This window comes from Hyperolius riggenbachi, chromosome 8 (assembly GCF_040937935.1).
Source record: "Hyperolius riggenbachi isolate aHypRig1 chromosome 8, aHypRig1.pri, whole genome shotgun sequence".
Taxonomy (NCBI): domain Eukaryota; kingdom Metazoa; phylum Chordata; class Amphibia; order Anura; family Hyperoliidae; genus Hyperolius; species Hyperolius riggenbachi.
The window spans coordinates 35,316,169-35,338,404 of NC_090653.1; the positions used below are offsets into that span (position 1 = coordinate 35,316,169).

At 48.1% G+C, this 22,236-nt stretch overlaps 1 protein-coding gene across 2 annotated transcripts in view; it reads left to right on the forward strand.

Annotated features, from left to right (window-relative positions):
• LOC137528716 (class I histocompatibility antigen, F10 alpha chain-like) overlaps nt 1–18,036 on the forward strand; it is a 281,912-nt gene extending 263,876 nt beyond the window's left edge. For both annotated transcript variants that reach the window (XM_068250228.1, XM_068250227.1), the window contains 3 exons: nt 2,525–2,572; nt 9,605–9,665; nt 17,895–18,036. In XM_068250228.1, coding sequence (XP_068106329.1) covers nt 2,525–2,572; nt 9,605–9,657 — 101 coding nt within the window. In that variant the 3' untranslated portion in view covers nt 9,658–9,665; nt 17,895–18,036. The remainder of the gene's footprint in view (nt 1–2,524; nt 2,573–9,604; nt 9,666–17,894) is intronic.
• Nucleotides 18,037–22,236: the final 4,200 nt, after the last annotated feature.

A 22,236-nucleotide genomic window follows, 5' to 3' on the forward strand; every position in this document is an offset into this window, starting at 1 on the left:
TACTCTGTACAGATAATGGGGGGCGTGGCTTTATTTCCTACACATGGAGCTGCCAGTAACACAGCAGTCTGTGCTGCTCCTATACTCTGTACAGATAATGGGGGGCGTGGCTTTATTTCCTGCACATGAAGCTGCCAGTAACACAGCAGTCTGTGCTGCTCCTATACTCTGTACAGATAATAGAGGGCGTGGCTTTATTTCCTGCACATGCAGCTGCCAGTAACACAGCAGTCTGTGCTGCTCCTATACTCTGTACAGATAATAGAGGGCGTGGCTTTATTTCCTGCACATGCAGCCGCCAGTAGCACAGCAGTCTGTGCAGAGGGTGAGGATATTAATGAGACGCCAGTGAGATAAACAGGATATGGTAGAAATCTTAGCTAGTTGACTTTATTTGAAAACCATCTTTTTCACATTCTGTCTGCTGTGTGTGTGAAATACCATCTTAGGCATTTGCATCTCCATTGAAGTCTGCAGTAATGACTTTTAAATATATCACCTAGCAAGCAGCCCATTCATTAACTTCACCTTAAAAAAACCCGAGGCGCAAAATTTAAATCTTAATAGGACCCAGAGGCATGTCATGAAAGTATCGGCAGGCTAGCGATAATCAGCTTGTAGCTAGCTGTCTGTTTGCATGAGACTTGTCAATCAGCCTCCTCCACATCTCCGTCTCCATGACAGGCTCCCCCGACTCTGTTACCTCCAATCGGAAGCCAAGCCGCAACTCAGGAGTACATTCTAGGTTGCCGCTTGGCTTCAAAATGGAGGACGCTAGCAGAGGCGGAGGGAACCTGTCATGGAGGCAATGCGGAGGAGGCTGATTGACAAGCCTCAGGTAAACAGACAGCTAGCAACAAGCTGATTGTCGCTGGCCTGCCGATACTTTTAGGGAGGCACAGCAGACCCAGGGGGGACTGTTGTGAGACACAGAGGCACGTCAGTGGGCTCTATTCATAAAAAACTTGTGGCGTAAATACTCGTAGAGGTAAAATACCGCAGCGGTATTTTACGCTTCTGGGTGGTCATTCAAAAAAATCTTGCCAGCTGCGATGCAAGAGCGGAGATCTCCCGCTGAAGGCTGGCGGTAAGCTGTCGGAAGGCATGCGGAAACACTTCAGCCGGCAGAGTCCCTCCGTGCACTGCTCTCTCTGGGAGGTCTGTCCCATTCACTTGTATGTAATCCGCAAAATCAGAGGAAGCGGTATTTCCCGTCCACATACCGATTCCTCTAAACTTTATGAATGGCCATTTTGTTACTTTTTTCTAGATAAATCGGCGGAAATTTCTCGCTCTGCTGGGGGATTGTAGATTTTCATGTGGGAACAGCTTTTATGAATGCCCACTTTGCTAAATGGACGGGAAAATCCGCTGTTTTGAGCGGAAAACTTGCGGTAACCTTTTATGAATAGAGCCCATTGTGAACATGATAGGCCTCTGTGTCCTATTAAGATTGAAATTTTCCACCTCGGGTTCTCTTTAATGAGTAGACTAGATGGGTGTTGTGTATGGAGACGGCCGATGATGCAGGTAACTCTGATGTTTGCATACATGTAAAAGTGAAGTCTGGATGTACCAAGGAGGATGGCACCCTTTTTTATAGAATAGGAGGACACTGTATTATTTTTGGATTAGAGGTTTGGGTAGCGCCAGGGTACATTCCCTCCAATAAGAACCAGCTCTCAGATTCAGTAAGCGTCATTCTTGGAAGGTGGCTACCTGAGCTAGAGGAAGTCCCTGATCTAATCAGCTGACTCATATAGTTTCACGGCCAGAAATACAGACCTTATACAGGGTAAAAACATTTTTTTTTCTGTTTTATCTCCTTTTATTTGTACAAGTAAATGTCTTGTCTGTCATTGTCATTTTTACTTTTGTTTTTGTAAATATTATTTTTGTATTAATTCTTTCTGCCTTTGTTCCACCTTTTTGGAATATTACATCTTTATTTATTAATTTAGTCTTCTGTGTACTAAGCAGGGAAAGGAGATCTTCTATAGAGAGACACTGCAGAGTATTGTGTTACTTTCATTGCTACTTGCGTGAGATTGCATTGTGGTGTTCCCATAGTTTTGGCCTAAAGCCCGCAGCTGAACCAAGATACGTGACGTCAGCCTGAGTGTGTGCAGCTCGACAGCAGTGCATGAAATTCTCGGAATTGCCATAGACAGGGATAGATCTCCTTTCCATGCAAGAATCTGTGTGTGTATGGTGTCTGGCAGATTCATTTGCACATGACCGCTAGTGGTGGCTGAATCTTGTAAAGTGGGGACTGCAAGTGACCGCCTTGTTTTATCTTAAAGGCTTCTCCTCCTCTCGATTTGGTTGAAAACCGTCAGGACCTGTCTCTATAGGCTAGCCTGGGGGGTTCCTGACAACGCCTCTCCTGTATCTGCTGATAAAGCAGTTATTATATGCTGAGGAATAACAGCAGATTTGGCTCCAGCTGATTCATCTCATGTATGAAGAATGTGAAAGCAAAAATGAATTTCTGATGCTAATCTCTTCTCTCTGTGTGTTACAGGCAAGCGTGCTGGAGGTGCTGCCTCTAATATCTATGTTCCAGCTCTCAGTAAGTCGCATTACAACATGTGCTCCTCTGCAGGGTCATTACTACCTGTGTTTTGTTATAATGTAACTCCGCCTTCCATGATACATTTACAGTAAACTCATAAATTGTCTTAACCATATTCATTACATAAGTAGTATTTTTAGAACTGTAACAGGTCTGGAAGCGTCAAACGTTACTGAGTACATATTTGAGATACAAAGTTTCTGTACCTTGGAGAATAGAGACAGAGGGAGCCCAGATGGTGTAGTATGCTAGGCAGGATAGACATAAGGGGAAAAATGAAGAATGGTACTTACAAAATCTGGCTTATGTGGCTGAAGAGGAAAGTACATCTGTAACTTCTGCTTCCTGGGCGTGATACTCACATTCTGAGACGCTGTTAGTGCAGCACCTTGAACTACCATTGCCGTCCTATGGGTCCCCATGCACATGCTTGTGCATTCCCGATAGCTCCAAAGACAGCACTTGTAAGGGAACATGTGTTTCCTTAGCCAATCTGTGCCTGTTTTTTTTTTGTTAATGATCATTGTTACAGCCAGCAACAGTGATATTATCCACTTACCGCAATTGGATGTGAGACTCATGTCCACTTTTCCTACCACTGCCCATGCAAGGATGCCAGTCTAACCGTTGTGGTGGTTTTGCCACCACTGTGCACAAATCTGAGTTTGTACACACAACACACAATGACCCGTGTGCTCATGATCTCCTGGGTCCTCATGCACGCACTCGTGTGTGACACGTGTACACTCACGCTCCTGACAACTCTCAAAGCAGCACAGATTGGTGCAAGGGAACATGTGTTCCCTGAGCCAATCTGCATTTTCTTTGTGCATGTTGCTGCTACAGCCAGTAACCGTAATCATTCTTAAAATGCGACCACTTTTGCACTGTGGAAATGGCCGCTTGCTGTGATCCTCTTCTTCAGGGACACGCTCCCTTACTTATATAAGCACAGTCATACTGTGCAGGCATGGCCTACACACTAGCACAAAGCAATGCAGGAGTGGCTTTGTGCTACTGCACAGGCACAGGCCATATCTGCACCTGCACAGTATGGCCACGCTCATACACAGATGGGAGCGCGGCCACTAGAACATATTCGCCAAGCTCTTGTTGAATATACTTAATTGGTCCCAGCACTAAATCTGCTATACAAGCAAAGAATAGTGCTGTGATAAATAGTGCAAAAAAGCCATAGGCACACATTAAGAATAAGGGATTGCTGTGCATCCAGTTTATCAAATAAGGTATATGTGACCTCATTTTAATTGAAAGTGTAGAATAAATGTTGATGTATCTTACAGCTTCGATCCATGTCACATTAAAAAAAAAAAGTAGGGACAAACTCAATCCATCATTCAAAAAAAAAGGTCATTTTCAAAATCGGAACCTTACAAGCTACCCATATTTAAATAACCCCGGTTCTTTTCATAATAGTGACATTTGTGGCCTTTTTCTGATGTCCAGACTTTTCTGGGGCTTTTCAAAGATAGACTGGAGCTAAAATATTTTGCACAAAAAATTGGTCTGTAGAAAGCCACACCCACACTTGGGAATGTATCGCATTCTAAATGCCCAGCTAGCTGTCAAATGAAGCACATGTAGTTTCATTTTATTTGTGATCAGTAGTACAATAGATTTTGGGGTGTGGGCTATGCCATGTGAATCTATATATATAATAGAGTAAGTGCCTCAACCTTCAAACAAGAAGAAGAAGTAGCGCCCTGCCCCCAGGGCCGGTCCAAGCAAGAAGAAGGGGCTGGTCCAAGCAAAAAGAAGAAGTAGTGTCATATCAAACCAAGGGCAAAGAGGGATATTTTGCATATTCAGTAGCAGTGCATTGTGGGTAACCACAAATGTTCACTTATAGCTGAATTATTGCAGATTTGCTTCTGTTTTAAGAAGGAAAATTACACCAAGCTTTGCTTCTTTTATCCTCCTATACACATTCCGAGTGGTTTGGGTCACCCTGAGCTGCTTGGTTACTCTGTTGTACTGGTCCAAGCCCTATCTCATACAGCCATATCAATCCCTGCTATGTACTGATGAGGACCAAAAGTCTGAAATAGGCTGTCACATGTGGGTTTGATATGACTATGTAAAATTTAAAGCAATAGGGCTTGATTCACAAAGCGGTGCAAACTGTTTAGCACGTGAAGTGCCGTTCGTGGACTTTTGTGCGTGCAAAGTGCCATGATTTGCGCTATTGCGGTCTTTTGTGTGTGCGATTTGTGCGATCGTGGACTTTTGCGTGCGCAAAAGACCGCGATCGAGCAAATCGCTGCACTTTGCGCGCAAAAGTCTGCGAACGGCACTTCACGTGCTAACTGTTTAGCACACCCGTGCTTAACAGTTTGCACCGCATTGTGAATCAGGCCCATAGGCTTGCATGACTTACCAAGGGTGAAAAGGAATAATTTGCATATTTAGTAGCGGTGCATTGTGGGTAACCACAAATGTTCACTTATAGCTGAATTATTGCATATTTGCTTCTGTTTTAAGAAGGCAAATTACACCAAGCTTTGCTTTTTTTAGTAGGAGGGCTTTTTGGTCTCTTTTATCCTCCTATATACATTCTTAGTAGTTTGGGTCACCCTGAGCTGGTTGGTTACTCTGTTGTACTGGTCCAAGCCCTATCACATACAGCCTTATCAATCCCTGCCAAGTACTGATGAGGACTGAAAGTCTGAAATAGGCTGTCACATGTGGGTTTGATATGAGTATGTAAAATGTAAAGCTATAGGGCCTGATTCACAAAGCAGTGCAAACTGTTTAGCATGGGTGTGCTAAACAGTTAACACGTGAAGTGCCGTGATTTGCGCGATTGCGGTCTTTTGCGTGCGCAATTTGCCGCGAGTTGCGGCAAATTGCACGCGCAAAAGACCGCTATCGCGCAAATCGCGGCACTTTGCGCGTGCAAAAGTCCGTGAATGGCACTTCACGTGCTAACTGTTTAGCACACCCATGCTAAACAGTTTGCACCGCTTTGTGAATCAGGCCCATAGGCTTGCTTGACTTACCAAGGGTGAAAAGGAATAATTTGCATATTTAGTAGCGGTGCATTGTGGGTAACCACAAATGTTCACTTATAGCTGAATTATTGCAGATTTGCTTCTGTTTTAAGAAGCCAAATTACACCAAGCTTTGTTTTTTTTAGTAGAAGGTCTTTTTGGTCACTTTTATCCCCCTATACAATCCGAATGGTTTGGGTCGCCCTGAGCTGCTTGGTTACTCTGTTGTACTGGTTCAAGCCCTATCTCATACAGCCATATCAATCCTTGCCATGTACAGATGAGGACCAAAAGTCTGAAACAGGCTGTCACATGTGGGTTTGCTATGGCTGTGTAAAATTTAAAGCTATAGGCTTGCTATGCACCAGTGGATCTGGATGCTTGCTTGGGTTATTAAGGGTGAAAAAGAATAATTGGCATATTTAGTAGCAGTGCATTGTGGGTAACCACAAATGTTCACTTATAGCTGAATTATTGCAGATTTCCTTCTGTTTTAAAAAGGCAAATTACTCCAATACAGTGGGTGGCATTGCAGGAAGTGACAACAGTAGAGATGGGAAGTTCGGATCTTTTCAATGATCCGGATGATTCGAATCGGATCATTGAAAAGATCCGGATCTTTGATCCGAATCTCGGATCATTTTACAAGGGGAGCGTTCGGGGGTGAAGTGACTAGCAGGACAGGAGAAGGGGAGGGGGGTGGACATACAGAGAAGGGGAGAAGATGGACAGAGGGCAGGGAGTGGACAGAGAAGGGAGGAGGGACGAGCAGAGAGCAGAAATGTTTGCTTGCACACAATACCCACATGCTGCAATCATATACTTTACATATATTACACCTATATGTCCATCTGTACACTTTGAATGTAAAGTAGCACAGTGAAAGAAAGCATTCCCCAAAGTATTCCCAGAAGATAAGTGCAGCTGTTTAGTGCCGAATGCAGGAGGATCATATTGCCCTGCAATCACAGTGCCTGCAAAGTTACTGAGCTGTGCAGAGCCAAAAGCTTCCAATGTGTACTGTGCACAACTACGAACAGACAGCCTGTAACGAGCAGCACATTATAGCCAGTATGTGTGCTCTACACATATCTGGCAGTGGCACCCATGTCCCCTCTCTCAGCTACCTGTCCCTGCAAGGCTGCCTCCCCTCCAACTGAGCGATCCATCTCAGCTCATCTGCTTCCAGGACCCCGCTGCCCGGCAGTGCCCGCTGAGAGGGGGCGTGTCGCTCCTGGCCCCGCCCCTTTTGCGAACCGAATCACTCATTTTGATGATTCGGATGATTCGACTCACAAAAGAGATTCGGATCAAAGATCCGAATCGTTCATGATCCGGACAACACTAGACAACAGTGGAACACATGCTGGAACACGGAAGAGGTGAGGCATCCCCGCCCGCTGCCTCTTACTAATAGTGGCAGCTGCTACTGTGCTTAAGCAGGAGGGGAAGCACACATAGGGGACCCAGGTGAGGGAGGAGGGGGGGGTTGCTGCTGAGCTTAAGCTGGAGGGGGAGCACACATGAGGGACCCAGTTGAGGGGGGTCCGACCCCCCCTCCCCGCCGCTGTGCCCAATACCCCCTTTTTGCCCTCTACCCCCTTATGTAGCGTATGCTACGCCGCGGGTCGGCTAGTTCTTTTTAAAGACAAAGTGAATCAAAAGCAATACAATGTTTATTTTTATTTACTCTGTACCAAAATAAAACAAATTGAGATACTGTTAAAGAGAAAATGTCCTTAAAGTATATTACAGTTATTTTTTGCAAATAAGGGTTTGCGATGATGGAGTACTATGATGAAAGAAAAAGTACAATATTGTCACCATACAATTGCACTAGGAGCATCATTTAAATGTTCTGGTAACCAGGCAAATACAAGGTGTGGGTTTTATCTACCATAGCACTGCTTATTCCAAAATAATAATGCATGAAAATAGAGAAATTTATTTTTTTAATTTTTTTTCCATATATTCCCCTTTACAATGCATAGAAATGAAAGTCGTTACTAAAAGAAATATCCACAAAAAGCCTAATTTGTTACCAAAAAGCAGGACAGATTATTTAGGTGTGACAAGTAGTGATAAAGTTAACACCGAATGAATGGGAGCAGTGCCGAAATGTACAAATTGCTCTGGTCCATTAGGTAAAAACAACCCAACGAGGTGATGTTTTTTAGGATGAAAAAAAAAGTGAGGTGGTGAGAAATGACCCGAGGGCATAGACCTCCTGATAGACTCAGTCTGTAGTTATGTGCCTGATATGTTTGTTCACTTGCAGCTACACCATTAGCTTTTTGTTTTCAGGTGAAACTGTTGCATAACATATACAGTAATGTATGCTGCTTGCTGTGTTACAGATGACCAGCAGGGGCTGCTGCTGATTTTCCTTTTATCATTTCATATCTTTTTGTCTCCCCCGCCACTGGTGTATTGATGGCTGTGTCCTTCATTTACTGTTATAAACTGACAATTGGTGCACATACCTGGATGTGGGACCTGTTACTGCTCTCTGCAGCTATTTCCTTACATTAGCATTAGGGAGAGGGTGGGAAGGCTGCTATTACACCTAATCACTGTACAACTCAGCGGATCGTTCAGAAACAGCCTTATCAGTCTGCCTGACAGACTGTACACATGCACTACTGTCGGCAGAACGCCTGCCCAGCGGGAGGGTCTGACGGACCCGTCGTTCATTACAGTAGTGCGTGTGACCGCACCTTTATACTACAAAGCCTGTTATATGTCGGTCGTGCTGTGTGTCAGGGTTGGAGAGGTAGAAGTAAGGGTGACTGTAACGCAGCTGAGGATGGAGGCCGGGAGGAACAGTTAAAAAATGCACAGCCAAAAATGGGCACAATTGTTATTTATCATAAATTGATAGCCGTTATGCTATTTAGCGGGTGGGTGCAATTAAATTATTTATCATATTATTGTTATAGGGCATTGGTGGGTCTTCAGGTTAGGCACCACCAGGGGCGTCTTAGTGTTAGGCACCATCGGGGGGGGGGAGGGGTCTTAGGGTTAGGTACCACCAGCGGGGCTCTTAGGGTTAGGCAACACCAGGGGGGTTTTATGGTTAGACACTACCAGGGGGTTTTAGGGTTAGGCACCACAGCGAGCTCTAACGGTTAGGCACCACCAGGGGGGTCTTGGAGTTAGGCAAAAGCGGGGGCGCCTTAGGGTTAGGCACTACCAGGGAGGTTTTAGGATTAAGCACCACCAGGGGATCTTAGGGTTAGGCACCACCAGGGGATCTTAGGGTTAGGCACTACCAGGGGGGTTTAGGGTTAGGCACCACCAGGGGAGGGTTCTGTGTGACAGTAGGGAGAGGTTAGGTTATAGTCAGGTTGTAGACTATTGGTAAATTGATGGATAATGTAAAATCACTATTAAATTATTTATCGTTTTTGTTATGGTTATTGTTATTTAACAATGTGCCTAAATTGTTATTTACTGTAATTGAAATTGTTACTTAAAGTCACGCCTAAATTAGCTCGCAACTTTTTCAAATGTATGCAGGTCTGTTATGTGGTGTGTGTGGGTGGGGAGTGGGCTAGGGGAGGGGAGTTATAAATGTTGCTATTGGGGTCTGGCAGGGATGCTGCTGGCGGATGTATAGTTCTGTCGTTGGTGAGTTGGGCGCCCTGGGGAGAGCTGGATGACTGCTCTCTCTGCTGCTGCAAAACACCCTGGTGGCGATAAATACTATTCCCTCTCTGAGTTGTCGCAGCTCAGGGGGAGATGTAATTCGGAGTCTGGCAGCCGCTGGAGGCCTGAATTACCCTTACACGCCCCGCAAAGCATTACATTGCTGCTATGGGAGGCGTGGTTTCAGCACCTGGCGGGGAGCTCCGTGCACCTAAACCACCCGCTTCATGCTGCTGGCAGTTCTGATTTAGCAGTAGCAGCAAATGGAAAGCAACATAATAAGTGCCTTGTTTTCTATTCGGACAGATTTATATTAGAGTGTATATAGAACTACAAGTGCACTAATATGGCTGCAATTATCTCTTTACAGACAAAGAAGAGAATTCCTCCAACTCATCCAATTCTCAGGAGATCTCAGCATGAGCTGTAATGTAAGTGCCGGAGTCCCATCATCATCTGCCTGCTCTCTGCTCCTCTATTCCTGTTACAGGAGTATCACTCAGAAAGAGTGCATCTCTGATATGTAACATTCCTGCCAGGAGTCAGATATGGCATCCTTATTATTATGTGTTATACCATCTTAGCTTGGATCAGAGTACCTTCTAGGTCAAGTAGCAATGGTGGAAGAAGACCTGTCTCCAAATCCCACCCCTGAGCAAGAGTAGGTGTGGCTATACAGGAAGTTAAGCAGTGTGTGTAGTGCAGAGGTGGGCAAACTTGGATCGGGCCGCATTCCTCTTGGCGGCCTACGCAAAATTATGGTGCTCCAAATAGTGTCACAGCTTTCCTCAGACCCCTAATTTGCCACACTGTTGTGTTACCCCTGTGCTTTCCATAGTGTGTCTGAGCTTCATATAATGTTATGCACTCTTTTCTCTAATATGACTGATGAACCCTCCTGCCCATGGGCGTTACAACCCCCCCTGTGACCCCTGCCATCGCAGGGGGGTCCAGAGGCTTTGTCTTTGTCAGCAGTGATCATTCGTTCATCAAACACTTTGATTGGCTTTGGGAACACGTGTTCCCATTTACATATCTGTACTCTGCCATGTAACATGGGGTGTGTGCGTGTGCGAGCAATGCATGTTGCATGTAAACACACAGAGTCAAGTATTTACATCCCTGGGAGTTAGAGTGAAGTTTTCAGGGATGTAGATACTCATCCTGCAGGATGGTAACTACAGTAGGTAAAACATGACCAACCAACGCCACACCGGAGTTGGGATTTTAGTTATTACTAGGCATAAGCCCATCAACAGTGTAGAGTGGTTCACCAGCCTCAGGATATTACCATGCAGATCTCGGGGAGTCCTACTGGGATGAGGGGTCCATCAAACCTCTCAATTTCAAAGTCCACAATCATAAAAAGTTCCCATCCAGGACTCGACCCACAAACAGATGTGATATTAATCACTGGTATATATTCCATTGTTGCAGAAATATGTACAGTATAGCAACCAGCACCTGGTTTGCTATACTGTACATATTTCTGCAACAATGGAATAAATACCAGTGATTAATATCACATCTGTTTGTGGGTCGAGTCCTGGATGGGAACTTTTTATGATTGTAGGCATAAGCCCACCCATTTAAAACGGGTACTAGGGTTCATCCGCTGCCCATGCCGCAAGCATCGCTCCCCGTCTCGAGCGCGCATGGCTGCACTCCCCCTGCCGCACGCACGGCTGCGCTCCCCCTGCACCCGCACCTCCTGCTCTCCAATGTCTGCCTGCGTGCCACACATGCACAGTAGCGCAAATGCATGGACGCAGGGACAGGAGAGAATGCAGGGACGCAGGGACAGGAGAGGATGCAGGGACACAGGGACAGGAGAGGATGCAGGGACACGGACAGGAGAGGATGCAGGGACACAGGGACAGGAGAGAATGCAGGGACACAGGGACAGGAGAGGATGCAGGGACACAGGGACAGGAGAGGATGCAGGGACAGGAGAGGATGCAGGGACACAGGGACAGGAGAGGATGCAGGGACAGGAGAGGATGCAGGGACACAGGGACAGGAGAGGATGCATGGCCACAGGGACAGGAGAGGATGCATGGCCACAGGGACAGGAGAGGATGCAGGGACACAGGGACAGGAGAGGATGCAGGGACACAGGGACAGGAGAGGATGCAGGGACACAGGGACAGGAGAGGATGCATGGACACAAGGACAGGAGAGGAAGCAGGGACACAGGGACAGGAGAGGATGCAGGGACAGGAGAGGATGCAGGGACACAGGGACAGGAGAGGATGCAGGGACTGGAGAGGATGCAGGGACAGGAGAGGATACAGGGACAGGAGAGGATGCAGGGACAGGAGAGGATGCAGGGACACAGGGACAGGAGAGGATGCATGGACACAGGGACAGGAGAGGATGCAGGGACACAGGGACAGGAGAGGATGCAGGGACACAGGGAGAGGAGAGGATGCAGGGACACAGGGAGAGGAGAGGATGCAGGGACACAGGGACAGGAGAGGATGCAGGGACACAGGGAGAGGAGAGGATGCAGGGACACAGGGAGAGGAGAAGGATGCAGGGACACAGGGACAGGAGAGGATGCAGGGACACAGGGAGAGGAGAGGATGCAGGGACACAGGGAGAGGAGAAGGATGCAGGGACACAGGGACAGGAGAGGATGCAGGGACACAGGGACAGGAGAGGATGCAGGGACACAGGGACAGGAGAGGATGCAGGGACAGGAGAGGATGCAGGGACGCAGGGACAGGAGAGGATGCATGGACACAGGGACAGGAGAGGATGCAGGGACACAGGGACAGGAGAGGATGCAGGGACACAGGGACAGGAGAGGATGCAGGGACACAGGGACAGGAGAGGATGCAGGGACACAGGGAGAGGAGAGGATGCAGGGACACAGGGAGAGGAGAGGATGCAGGGACACAGGGAGAGGAGAAGGATGCAGGGACACAGGGAGAGGAGAAGGATGCAGGGACACAGGGAGAGGAGAAGGATGCAGGGACACAGGGACAGGAGAGGATGCAGGGACACAGGGAGAGGAGAGGATGCAGGGACACAGGGAGAGGAGAAGGATGCAGGGACACAGGGACAGGAGAGGATGCAGGGACACAGGGACAGGAGAGGATGCAGGGACACAGGGACAGGAGAGGATGCAGGGACAGGAGAGGATGCAGGGACAGGAGAGGATGCATGGACACAGGGACAGGAGAGGATGCAGGGACACAGGGACAGGAGAGGATGCAGGGACACAGGGACAGGAGAGGATGCAGGGACACAGGGACAGGAGAGGATGCAGGGACACAGGGACAGGAGAGGATGCAGGGACAGGAGAGGAAGCAGGGACACAGGGACAGGAGAGGATGCATAGACACAGAAACAGGAGAGGATGCAGGGACAGGAGAGGATGCAGGGACACAGGGACAGGAAAGGATGCAGGGACACAGGGAGAGGAGAGGATGCAGGGACACAGGGAGAGGAGAAGGATGGAGGGACAGGAGAGGATGCAGGGACAGGAGAGGAAGCAGGGACACAGGGACAGGAGAGGATGCAGGGAGAGGAGAGGATGCAGTGACACAGGGAGAGGAGAGGATGCAGGGACACAGGGAGAGGAGAAGGATGCAGGGACACAGGGACAGGAGAGGATGCAGGGACAGGAGAGGATGCATGGACACAGGGACAGGAGAGGATGCAGGGACCGGAGAGGATGCAGGGACCGGAGAGGATGCAGGGACACAGGGACAGGAGAGGATGCAGGGACACAGGGAGAGGAGAGGATGCAGGGACACAGGGAGAGGAGAAGGATGCAGGGACAGGAGAGGATGCATGGACACAGGGACAGGAGAGGATGCAGGGACAGGAGAGGAAGCAGGGACAGGAGAGGATGCATGGACACAGGGACAGGAGAGGATGCATGGACACAGGGACAGGAGAGGATGCAGGGACACAGGGAGAGGATGCAGGGACACAGGGAGAGGATGCAGGGACACAGGGAGAGGAGAAGGATGCAGGGATACAGGGACAGGAGAGGATGCATGGACACAGGGACAGGAGAGGATGCAGGGACGCAGGGACAGGAGAGGATGCAGGGACACAGGGACAGGAGAGGATGCAGGGACAGGAGAGGAAGCAGGGACACAGGGACAGGAGAGGATGCAGGGACAGGAGAGGATGCAGGGACAGGAGAGGATGCAGGGACACAGGGAGAGGAGAGGATGCAGGGACACAGGGAGAGGAGAAGGATGCAGGGACAGGAGAGGATGCAGGGACACGGACAGGAGAGGATGCAGGGACACAGGGAGAGGATGCAGGGACCGGAGAGGATGCAGGGACAGGAGAAGAAACAGGGACACAGGGACAGGAGAGGATGCATGGACACAAGGACAGTAGAGGATGCAGGGACAGGAGAGGATGCAGGGACAGGAGAGGATGCAGGGACACAGGGAGAGGAGAGGATGCAGGGACACAGGGAAAGGAGAAGGATGCAGGGACAGGAAAGGATGCAGGGACAGGAGAGGATGCAGGGACACAGGGAGAGGAGAGGATGCAGGGACACAGGGAGAGGAGAAGGATGCAGGGACAGGAGAGGATGCAGGGACAGGAGAGGATGCAGGGACAGGAGAGGATGCAGGGACACAGGGAGAGGAGAGGATGCAGGGACACAGGGAGAGGAGAAGGATGCAGGGACAGGAGAGGATGCAGGGACAGGAGAGGATGCAGGGACACAGGGAGAGGATGCAGGGACGCAGGGACAGGAGAGGATGCAGGGACACAGGGACAGGAGAGGATGCAGGGACACAGGGACAGGAGAGGATACAGGGACAGGAGAGGATGCATGGACACAGGGACAGGAGAGGATGCAGGGACACAGGGACAGGAGAGGATGCAGGGACACAGGGAGAGGAGAAGGATGCAGGGACACAGGGACAGGAGAGGATGCAGGGACACAGGGACAGGAGAGGATGCAGGGACAGGAGAGGATGCATGGACACAGGGACAGGTGAGGATGCATGGACACAGGGACAGGAGAGGATGCAGGGACACAGGGACAGGTGAGGATGCATGGACACAGGGACAGGAGAGGATGCAGGGACACAGGGACAGGAGAGGATGCAGGGACACAGGGACAGGAGAGGATGCAGGGACACAGGGACAGGAGAGGATGCAGGGACACAGGGACAGGAGAGGATGCAGGGACACAGGGACAGGAGAGGATGCAGGGACACAGGGACAGGAGAGGATGCAGGGACACAGGGACAGGAGAGGATGCATGGACACAGGGACAGGAGAGGATGCAGGGACACAGGGACAGGAGAGGATGCATGGACACAGGGACAGGTGAGGATGCATGGACACAGGGACAGGAGAGGATGCAGGGACAGGAGAGGATGCAGGGACACAGGGACAGGAGAGGATGCAGGGACACAGGGACAGGTGAGGATGCATGGACACAGGGACAGGAGAGGATGCAGGGACAGGAGAGGATGCATGGACACAGGGACAGGAGAGGATGCAGGGACACAGGGACAGGAGAGGATGCAGGGACACAGGGACAGGAGAGGATGCAGGGACACAGGGACAGGAGAGGATGCAGGGACACAGGGACAGGAGAGGATGCAGGGACACAGGGACAGGTGAGGATGCATGGACACAGGGACAGGAGAGGATGCAGGGACACAGGGACAGGAGAGGATGCAGGGACACAGGGACAGGAGAGGATGCAGGGACACAGGGACAGGAGAGGATGTAGGGACACAGGGACAGGAGAGGATGCAGGGACACAGGGACAGGAGAGGATGCAGGGACACAGGGACAGGAGAGGATGCAGGGACACAGGGACAGGAGAGGATGCAGGGACAGGAGAGGACGCAGGGACAGGAGAGGATGCAGGGATACAGGGATTTTATTATAGAGGATTATTATTGATTTATGTAGCGCCAGCATCTTCCATAAAGATGTACAACAGCATACCGAGGATAACAATGCAAAATAAAGAATCCAACAATTAATACAAGACAATGGTGGGGCACAGTTGATGCAGTGAACAGATCAACTACATATTTTTACACAGGGGTGGTGAATGATAGGAACACACATTACACAGCATTGTGAGACAAAAGGGGAAGAGGGTCCTGGCCAAAAGGCCTTACAGTCTAAAGGGTTAAAGAGGAACTCCAGTGAAAATAATGCAATAAAAAAAAGTGCTTCATTTTTACAATAATTATGTATAAATGATTTAGTCAGTGTTGTAAAGTGCCCATTGTAAAATCTTTTAAATCCCTGATTTACATTCTGACATTTATTACATGGTGACATTTTTACTGTTGGCAGGTGATGTAGCTGCTGCATGTTTTTTTGGCAGTTGGAAACAGCTGTAAACAGCTATTTCCCACAATGCAGCAAGGTTCACAGACAGGAAACTTCCAGAAGTACTATGGTCCTCAGAGTTTCTTGTGGGAGGGGTTTCACCACAATATCAGCCATACAGCACCCCCTGATGGTCTGTTTGTGAAAAGGAATAGATTTCTCATGTAAAAGGGGGTATCAGCTACTGATTGGGATGAAGTTCAATTATTGGTCGGAGTTTCTCTTTAAGTGATAGAACAGTAGGTAAAGGGAAGCTGTGTATGAGATGGTAGCAATGGTGGTCAGTGGCTGAAGTGTCCTAGGTAGGAGACTATGCTTGCCTGAAGAGGTGAGTTGTCAGATTACACCTAAAAAGAATAAGTGTGGGGGAGAGCGGAGATTGCGTGTAGGATATCATCTGGAAATCAGATGATTTAGATAGGAAGGAGCTAGGTGGAGAGCTTTGTAGGCGAGAGTAAGGATTTTAAATTGTATCCTTTGTGTAACTGGCAGCCAGTGAAGGGACTGACAGAGTGGGATTGGGCTGGAGAAGCGGGAGGAGAGGTGGATGAGTTGTGCAGCAGAGTCAGTAGTCTTGAAATAATGAGGGTATGCACCAGAAGTTTTGTAGTGTCCTGTGTGAGAAAAGGCAAATATGGGAGATGTTTTTTAGGTGGAGGCGACAAGAGGAGGATAGTTTGTCAGTGTGTGGTTTGAATAAGAGACTGGAGTCCAGTATTACACCTAGGCAGCGATCATGGGGGACAGGTGTTAAAGGGAAGGTTCAGGGAGTGGGAAAAAAAATAAAAATCCATATCCACTTACCTGGGGCTTCCTCCAGCCTGTGGCAGGCAGGAGGTGCCCTCACCGACGCTCTGGAGGCTCCCGGTTGTCTCCGGTGGCCGACCCGACCTGGCCAGGGCCGGCTGCCAGGTCGGGCTCTTCTGCGCTCCAATCTTCGCCTCACGGGGGCGCGCTGACATCATCGGACGTCCTCCGGGCTGTACTGCGCAGGCGCAGTAGTTCTGCGCCTGCGCAGTACAGCCTGGAGGACGTCCGATGACGTCAACGCGCCTGCGTGGAACGCAGAAGAGCCCATCTTTGGAGCGCAGAAGAGCCTGACCTGGCAGCCGGCCTGGCCAGGTCGGGTCGAGTCGACCACGGGAGCCTGTGGAGCGGCGGCGAGGGCACCTCCTGCCTGCCACGGGCTGGAGTATTCCCCAGGTAAGTAGATATGGATTTTTTTTTTCCCAGTCCCTGACCCTTCCCTTTAAAGAAGTGCCGTCAACAGAAATAGTGATGTCAGACAGGGGCATTGAATTGTGAGGTGGGAAGATTACCATTTCAGTCTTGTTCGTATTGCATTTTAGAAAATGGGAGAACATGAAGGAGGCGATTGCATAGAGACAGTCAGGGACACGAGCTGCTAAAGTATCCAAGTCAGGTGCTGAAATGTAGATCTGGGTATTGTCAGCGTATAGGTGCTATTGGAAGCCAAAGGAACTGCTGAGCTGACCAAGACCATATGTGTAGATGGAGAAAAGGAGAGGACCGAAGGCTGAGCCTTGGGGAACTCCAACAGTGAGGGGGCATGGAGAGGAGGTGGTGTCAGAACGGGCAACTCTGAAGGTCCTGTCTGAGAGATATGAGGAAAGCCAGGAGAGAGCAGTTTGTTTCGTTAACAGACAAGATGACATTTCTGACAAGCTGGCATTGAGTGATTTGTGTTTTTTTTTTATCAGCCTTAAAGAGACACTGAAGTGAGACTAAATCTCGCTTCTTGTCTCATAGTTAGCAGGGGCATGCGTACCCCTGCTAAAACGCCGCTATCCCGCGGCTAAACGAGGGTCCCTGACCCCCCCAACCCACCCCCTGCAAAATCTACGACCAACTTGGTCGTAGATTTTGCTGCTGCTGGAGGCAGGGCTAACGGCTGCAGCCCTGCCTCACAGCGCGTCTATCAGACGCGCATCGCTGCCTCTCCCCCGCCCCTCTCAGTGAAGGAAGACTGAGAGGGGCGGGGGAGAGGCGGAGATACGCGCTGACAGATGCGCGTGAGGCAGGGCTGCGGAGGTTAGCCCTGACCCAACCCGGAAGAGGGGATGCGCTGGACGGAGGGGATTTCGGGGGGTAAGGGACCCCCGTTTAGCCACGGGATAGCGGCGTTTTAGCAGGGGCACGACTATGAGGTCTGAAGCGAGATTTATTCTCGCTTCAGACTCTCTTTAATATGTAATTTCTGAAGCCAGAGAGAAGTGATGAGATTTATAGTCTGTGTCTAAAATAATGGAATGACAACAAAGCTATAAATGGTGACAATTATCTCTCTCTCTCTCCAGCCTGAAGATGATGATGTGTGAAGATCAGACAAGAAGGAAACTGGATCCCATTCAGCCTCTTCTGCAGCATTTACTCCTCATTCACAACTATACAATTCAGCCGTTCCTCTTTAAAGCGGTTTAACACCCAGCATTACAACTTTGCTTTAAAAGATTGCTTACAGCTTACAAACTATTATGCCAGATTTTTTTTTAAGCAGAAATTCACTGAATGGGTTAAACATGACATTTTAGTGTTGGATTTAACTAGGAATCCGCATCCGTTCTTATCTGTAGCTACAAATGTATCTTTATTTGATATACAAATAGACCTTTGAAAAACCTGCGGGGGAAGCCCTCTTTGTTCTCTCAGAGCAGTGTTTGTTTGTTACATTGTAGATAGATACATTTGTAACTAAACAAGCAAGCACGAGGAGCATTTCTAGCTAAATGCAGCACTAAAATGCCATGTTTAATCCATTCAGTGAATTTCTGCTAAAAAAAAAATCTGGCATAATAGTTTATAAGCTGTAAGCAATCTTTTAAAGCAAAGTTGAAATGCTGGGTGTTAGACCACTTTAATGGGATCATTAGCACTTTGCTTGGGGAATTTCTGTTAAGATTTTTAGAAAAAAATGCAAATATTTTTCCATTTTTGTGTGATCTCTCTACAGCTTAATAATTTAATCTTTATATAACTTTACTCTAAGCTTCATCATATATTATGCAGTGTGTGTCTGGGGAACATGGCTGGCTAGAAATATTTTACTGTAGTGTATCTGCTGATTAGTGTGTAACTGCTGATCATTGTGTAACTGATCTCATCTTCCGTTTACTTTGGAATTATTATCCATATACAGGATCTTCTCAAAAAATTAGCATATTGTGATAAAGTTCATTATTTTCTGTAATGTACTGATAAACATTAGACTTTCATATATTTTAGATTCATTACACACAACTAAAGTAGTTCAAGCCTTTTATTGTTTTAATATTGATGATTTTGGCATACAGCTCATGAAAACCCAAATTTCCTATCTCAAAAAATTAGCATATTTCATCCGACCAATAAAAGAAAAGTGTTTTTAAAACAAAAAAAGTCAACCTTCAAATAATTATAAGAAAAAGAAGGGACACCGAGAGCCCAATATAGTGTAGTAAGTTGGGTGATGGGTAAATGGAAAAGTATATGATAGATATACTCACAAGTCAGGGTTACCAATTAGGCAACCACTGTATAAGCAGGTGAGGAGATTAGGCCTGTCCTCACTCAGGATTAAGATGTCGCTCTCTGTAGATTAGGAGAAGAAAGGGAATTCAACCCCTCCACCAAGGGTGGATGCTGATATTGTAAGGAGAACAGAGGCGCCAACAGAATAAAATATCTAAAATCTTTAAAATTCCTCAGGAGGCGGTGGTCGACTCATCTCCCCGAAGCAGACATAATACTGTCGGTTTTAGTACAAACACATTTATTTATATACTCCAACATACAGCGCAACGCGTTTCACGGGTAATAGTTCAAAAGTCGGTTCATGCTTCCATCTGCTGAAAAGCTTTATGGAGATGAAGATTTATTTTTCAGCATGACCTGGCACCTGCTCACAGTGCCAAAACCACTGGTAAATGGTTTACTGACCATGGTATTACTGTGCTCAATTGGCCTGCCAACTCTCCTGACCTGAACCCCATAGAGAATCTGTGGGATATTGTGAAGAGCAAGTTGAGAGACGCAAGACCCAACACTCTGGATGAGCTTAAAGAGACTCTGAAGCGAGAATAAATCTCGCTTCAGAGCTCATAAATAGCAGGGGCACGTGTGCCCCTGCTAAAACGCCGCTATCCCGCGGCTAAACGGGGGTCCCTTCACCCCCAACCCACCCCCCGCAAAAGTGTGTCGTAGAAAGGTCGCAGAATTTCCCTTCCTGGAGGCAGGGCTAACAGCTGCAGCCCTGCCTCCAGTCGCGTCTATCAGCGGCGCATCGCCGCCTCTCCCCCGCCCCTCTCAGTGAAGGAAGACTGAGAGGGGCGGGGGAGAGGCGGAGATACGCGCTGACAGACGCACGTGGGGCAGGGCTGCGGCGGTTAGCCCTGCCCCAACCAGGAAGCGCTCCCCCGCTGCACCGAGGGGATTTGGGGGTGAAGGGACCCCCGTTAAGCCGCACTATAGCGGCGTTTTAGCAGGGGCACACGTGCCCCTGCTATTTATGAGGTCTGAAGCGAGATTTATTCTCGCTTCAGACTCTCTTTAAGGCCGCTATCGAAGCATCCTGGGCCTCCATAACACCTGAGCAGTGCCGCAGACTGATTGCCTCCATGCCACGCCGCATTGAAGCAGTTATTTCTGCAAAAGGATTCCTGACCAAGTATTGAGTGCATAACTGAACATAATTATTTGAAGGTTGACTTTTTTTGATTTAAAAACACTTTACTTTTCTTTTATTGGTCGGATGAAATATGCTAATTTTTTGAGATAGGAAATTTGGGTTTTCATGAGCTGTATGCCAAAATCATCAATATTAAAACAATAAAAGGCTTGAACTACTTCAGTTGTGTGTAATGAATCTAAAATATATGAAAGTCTAATGTTTATCAGTACATTACAGAAAATAATGAACTTTATCACAATATGCTAATTTTTTGAGAAGATCCTGTAGATCATATTTCTCTCTCTCTCTGTGTCGGAGTCTCATCATCAGATGAATACTGTCATCTCCTTACATTATTTCCATGGAAGACGGGGCCGCTAGCCGCTACACAAAAGTAATCATGTTAGAATTGTATTTGCACTTCCACCAGGCCTGGATTTACATCACAGGAGCCTATAGGCAAGGATGTCTTGGCACCCCCTCCACGGACCTACAAGCCCCCGCCAACTGCACCGCAAGTATGCTGGCCCAGATTTCTCTTCTGCCTTACCGACTTAGCTACAGGCATTTCTTAGCATCAGGTAGCCAGAGGTGCCCTTAGCATTAAGTAGCTAGTGGTTCTCCTGACTGAAGAGAGATCTCATCAGTGGAATGCCGAGAGCCGGGTGAGTAACCTCTCATTTACACAATGCTCTGGACTCTACATATGGAAGGAGGGAGAGAGACACTAGAGGAGGGGAGTCAGCCGCCTTTCCATCATCAGGCGCCTGTAGGCATGTGCCTACAGTGCCTTATGGTAAATCTGGGCCTGTCTTCCACATAAAGTAGTTCAGGAAGGTTTAGTTAGATGTGTTTGCTTTTTGCTTTGTATCCTGTTTAATTCCTACAGTATAATAATGTTTGGGCATTGCAGCTGTATTGAGCTGCACACTCCTGCCTCCCTGACTCCTCCCACAGCCAAGGGGGCAGAGAAATGATTCAATTAGGAACAGCCATTTAATGTATACAATAACACCTTTTTTGTAATAAATAGCTGGAAATACATTGTTGTCTACATGCTTTAGAGTTGAACTTACATCTCAGGAACCCATAGCCACAGAATACCCACTAATACTTTAAACCCCGCCCACTGATTTACTGCAGCCTGTAGCCACACCTCTGTGGCATTGCAAGCAAGCTGGACATGTTCCTCTTTTTACAATAAATATAACTTACCCTATATTATAGTTTAGACATGTTCAACCTGCAATAAAGGTATATAGACAGACCTGCAATGGTTGTTGCCCAAAGCAATTGGTACTCGATTCAACAGTTTGGATACCGCATCCTGTAAAGACACTTTATCATGATGGTAGTGTGATGCTGCTGTTGCTATGCGGGGTGGGGGAGTGGTGACGCATGGTGCATGATGGAATGGCTTCCAGTGGGAGGGGTTAGGAGGAGTACAATGCACTTGGGGGTTGCTGTCGGTAAGGCCCCTATTACACTGGCAGGTGAAACCTGCGTTGCATTGCCAAAACAATGCAAGACTATGGAGACTTTCACACCTAATAAGGTCTGTTCTGGAGCTTCCAATGCGATGCAGAGTGAGCGGCGCGTTATACCAAGCTTTGAGCTTGTTATAATGCAAGTCAATGGCCAACGCAGTAAGTGTAAATGAGGGAGCATGGTGGGTGAGAATCCCAGGGAAACTCAGTGACATACTTGCTGTTCAGCAGGGAGAACACCACTGAGTGGGGGGCAGCACTATGCATATGACCCTGTCGGCGCACTCTGCCCCTAGGTCATATGTGTGTCATTTTAAAATGGGTGTTAAATAGGTCTTAAAATTTTGTAAAAATCTGATATTTCAGTTATTTAACTACACTACGACCGCTCCACGCCAAAGGGTGTCAGGTCCTGGAGCTGGCTAATGCAGGAGATCGCACACAGGCTGCGCACGCATCTCCTGCTTGGGGGGCGGAGCGGCTATTGCCGCTCGGGAGACTGTTAGA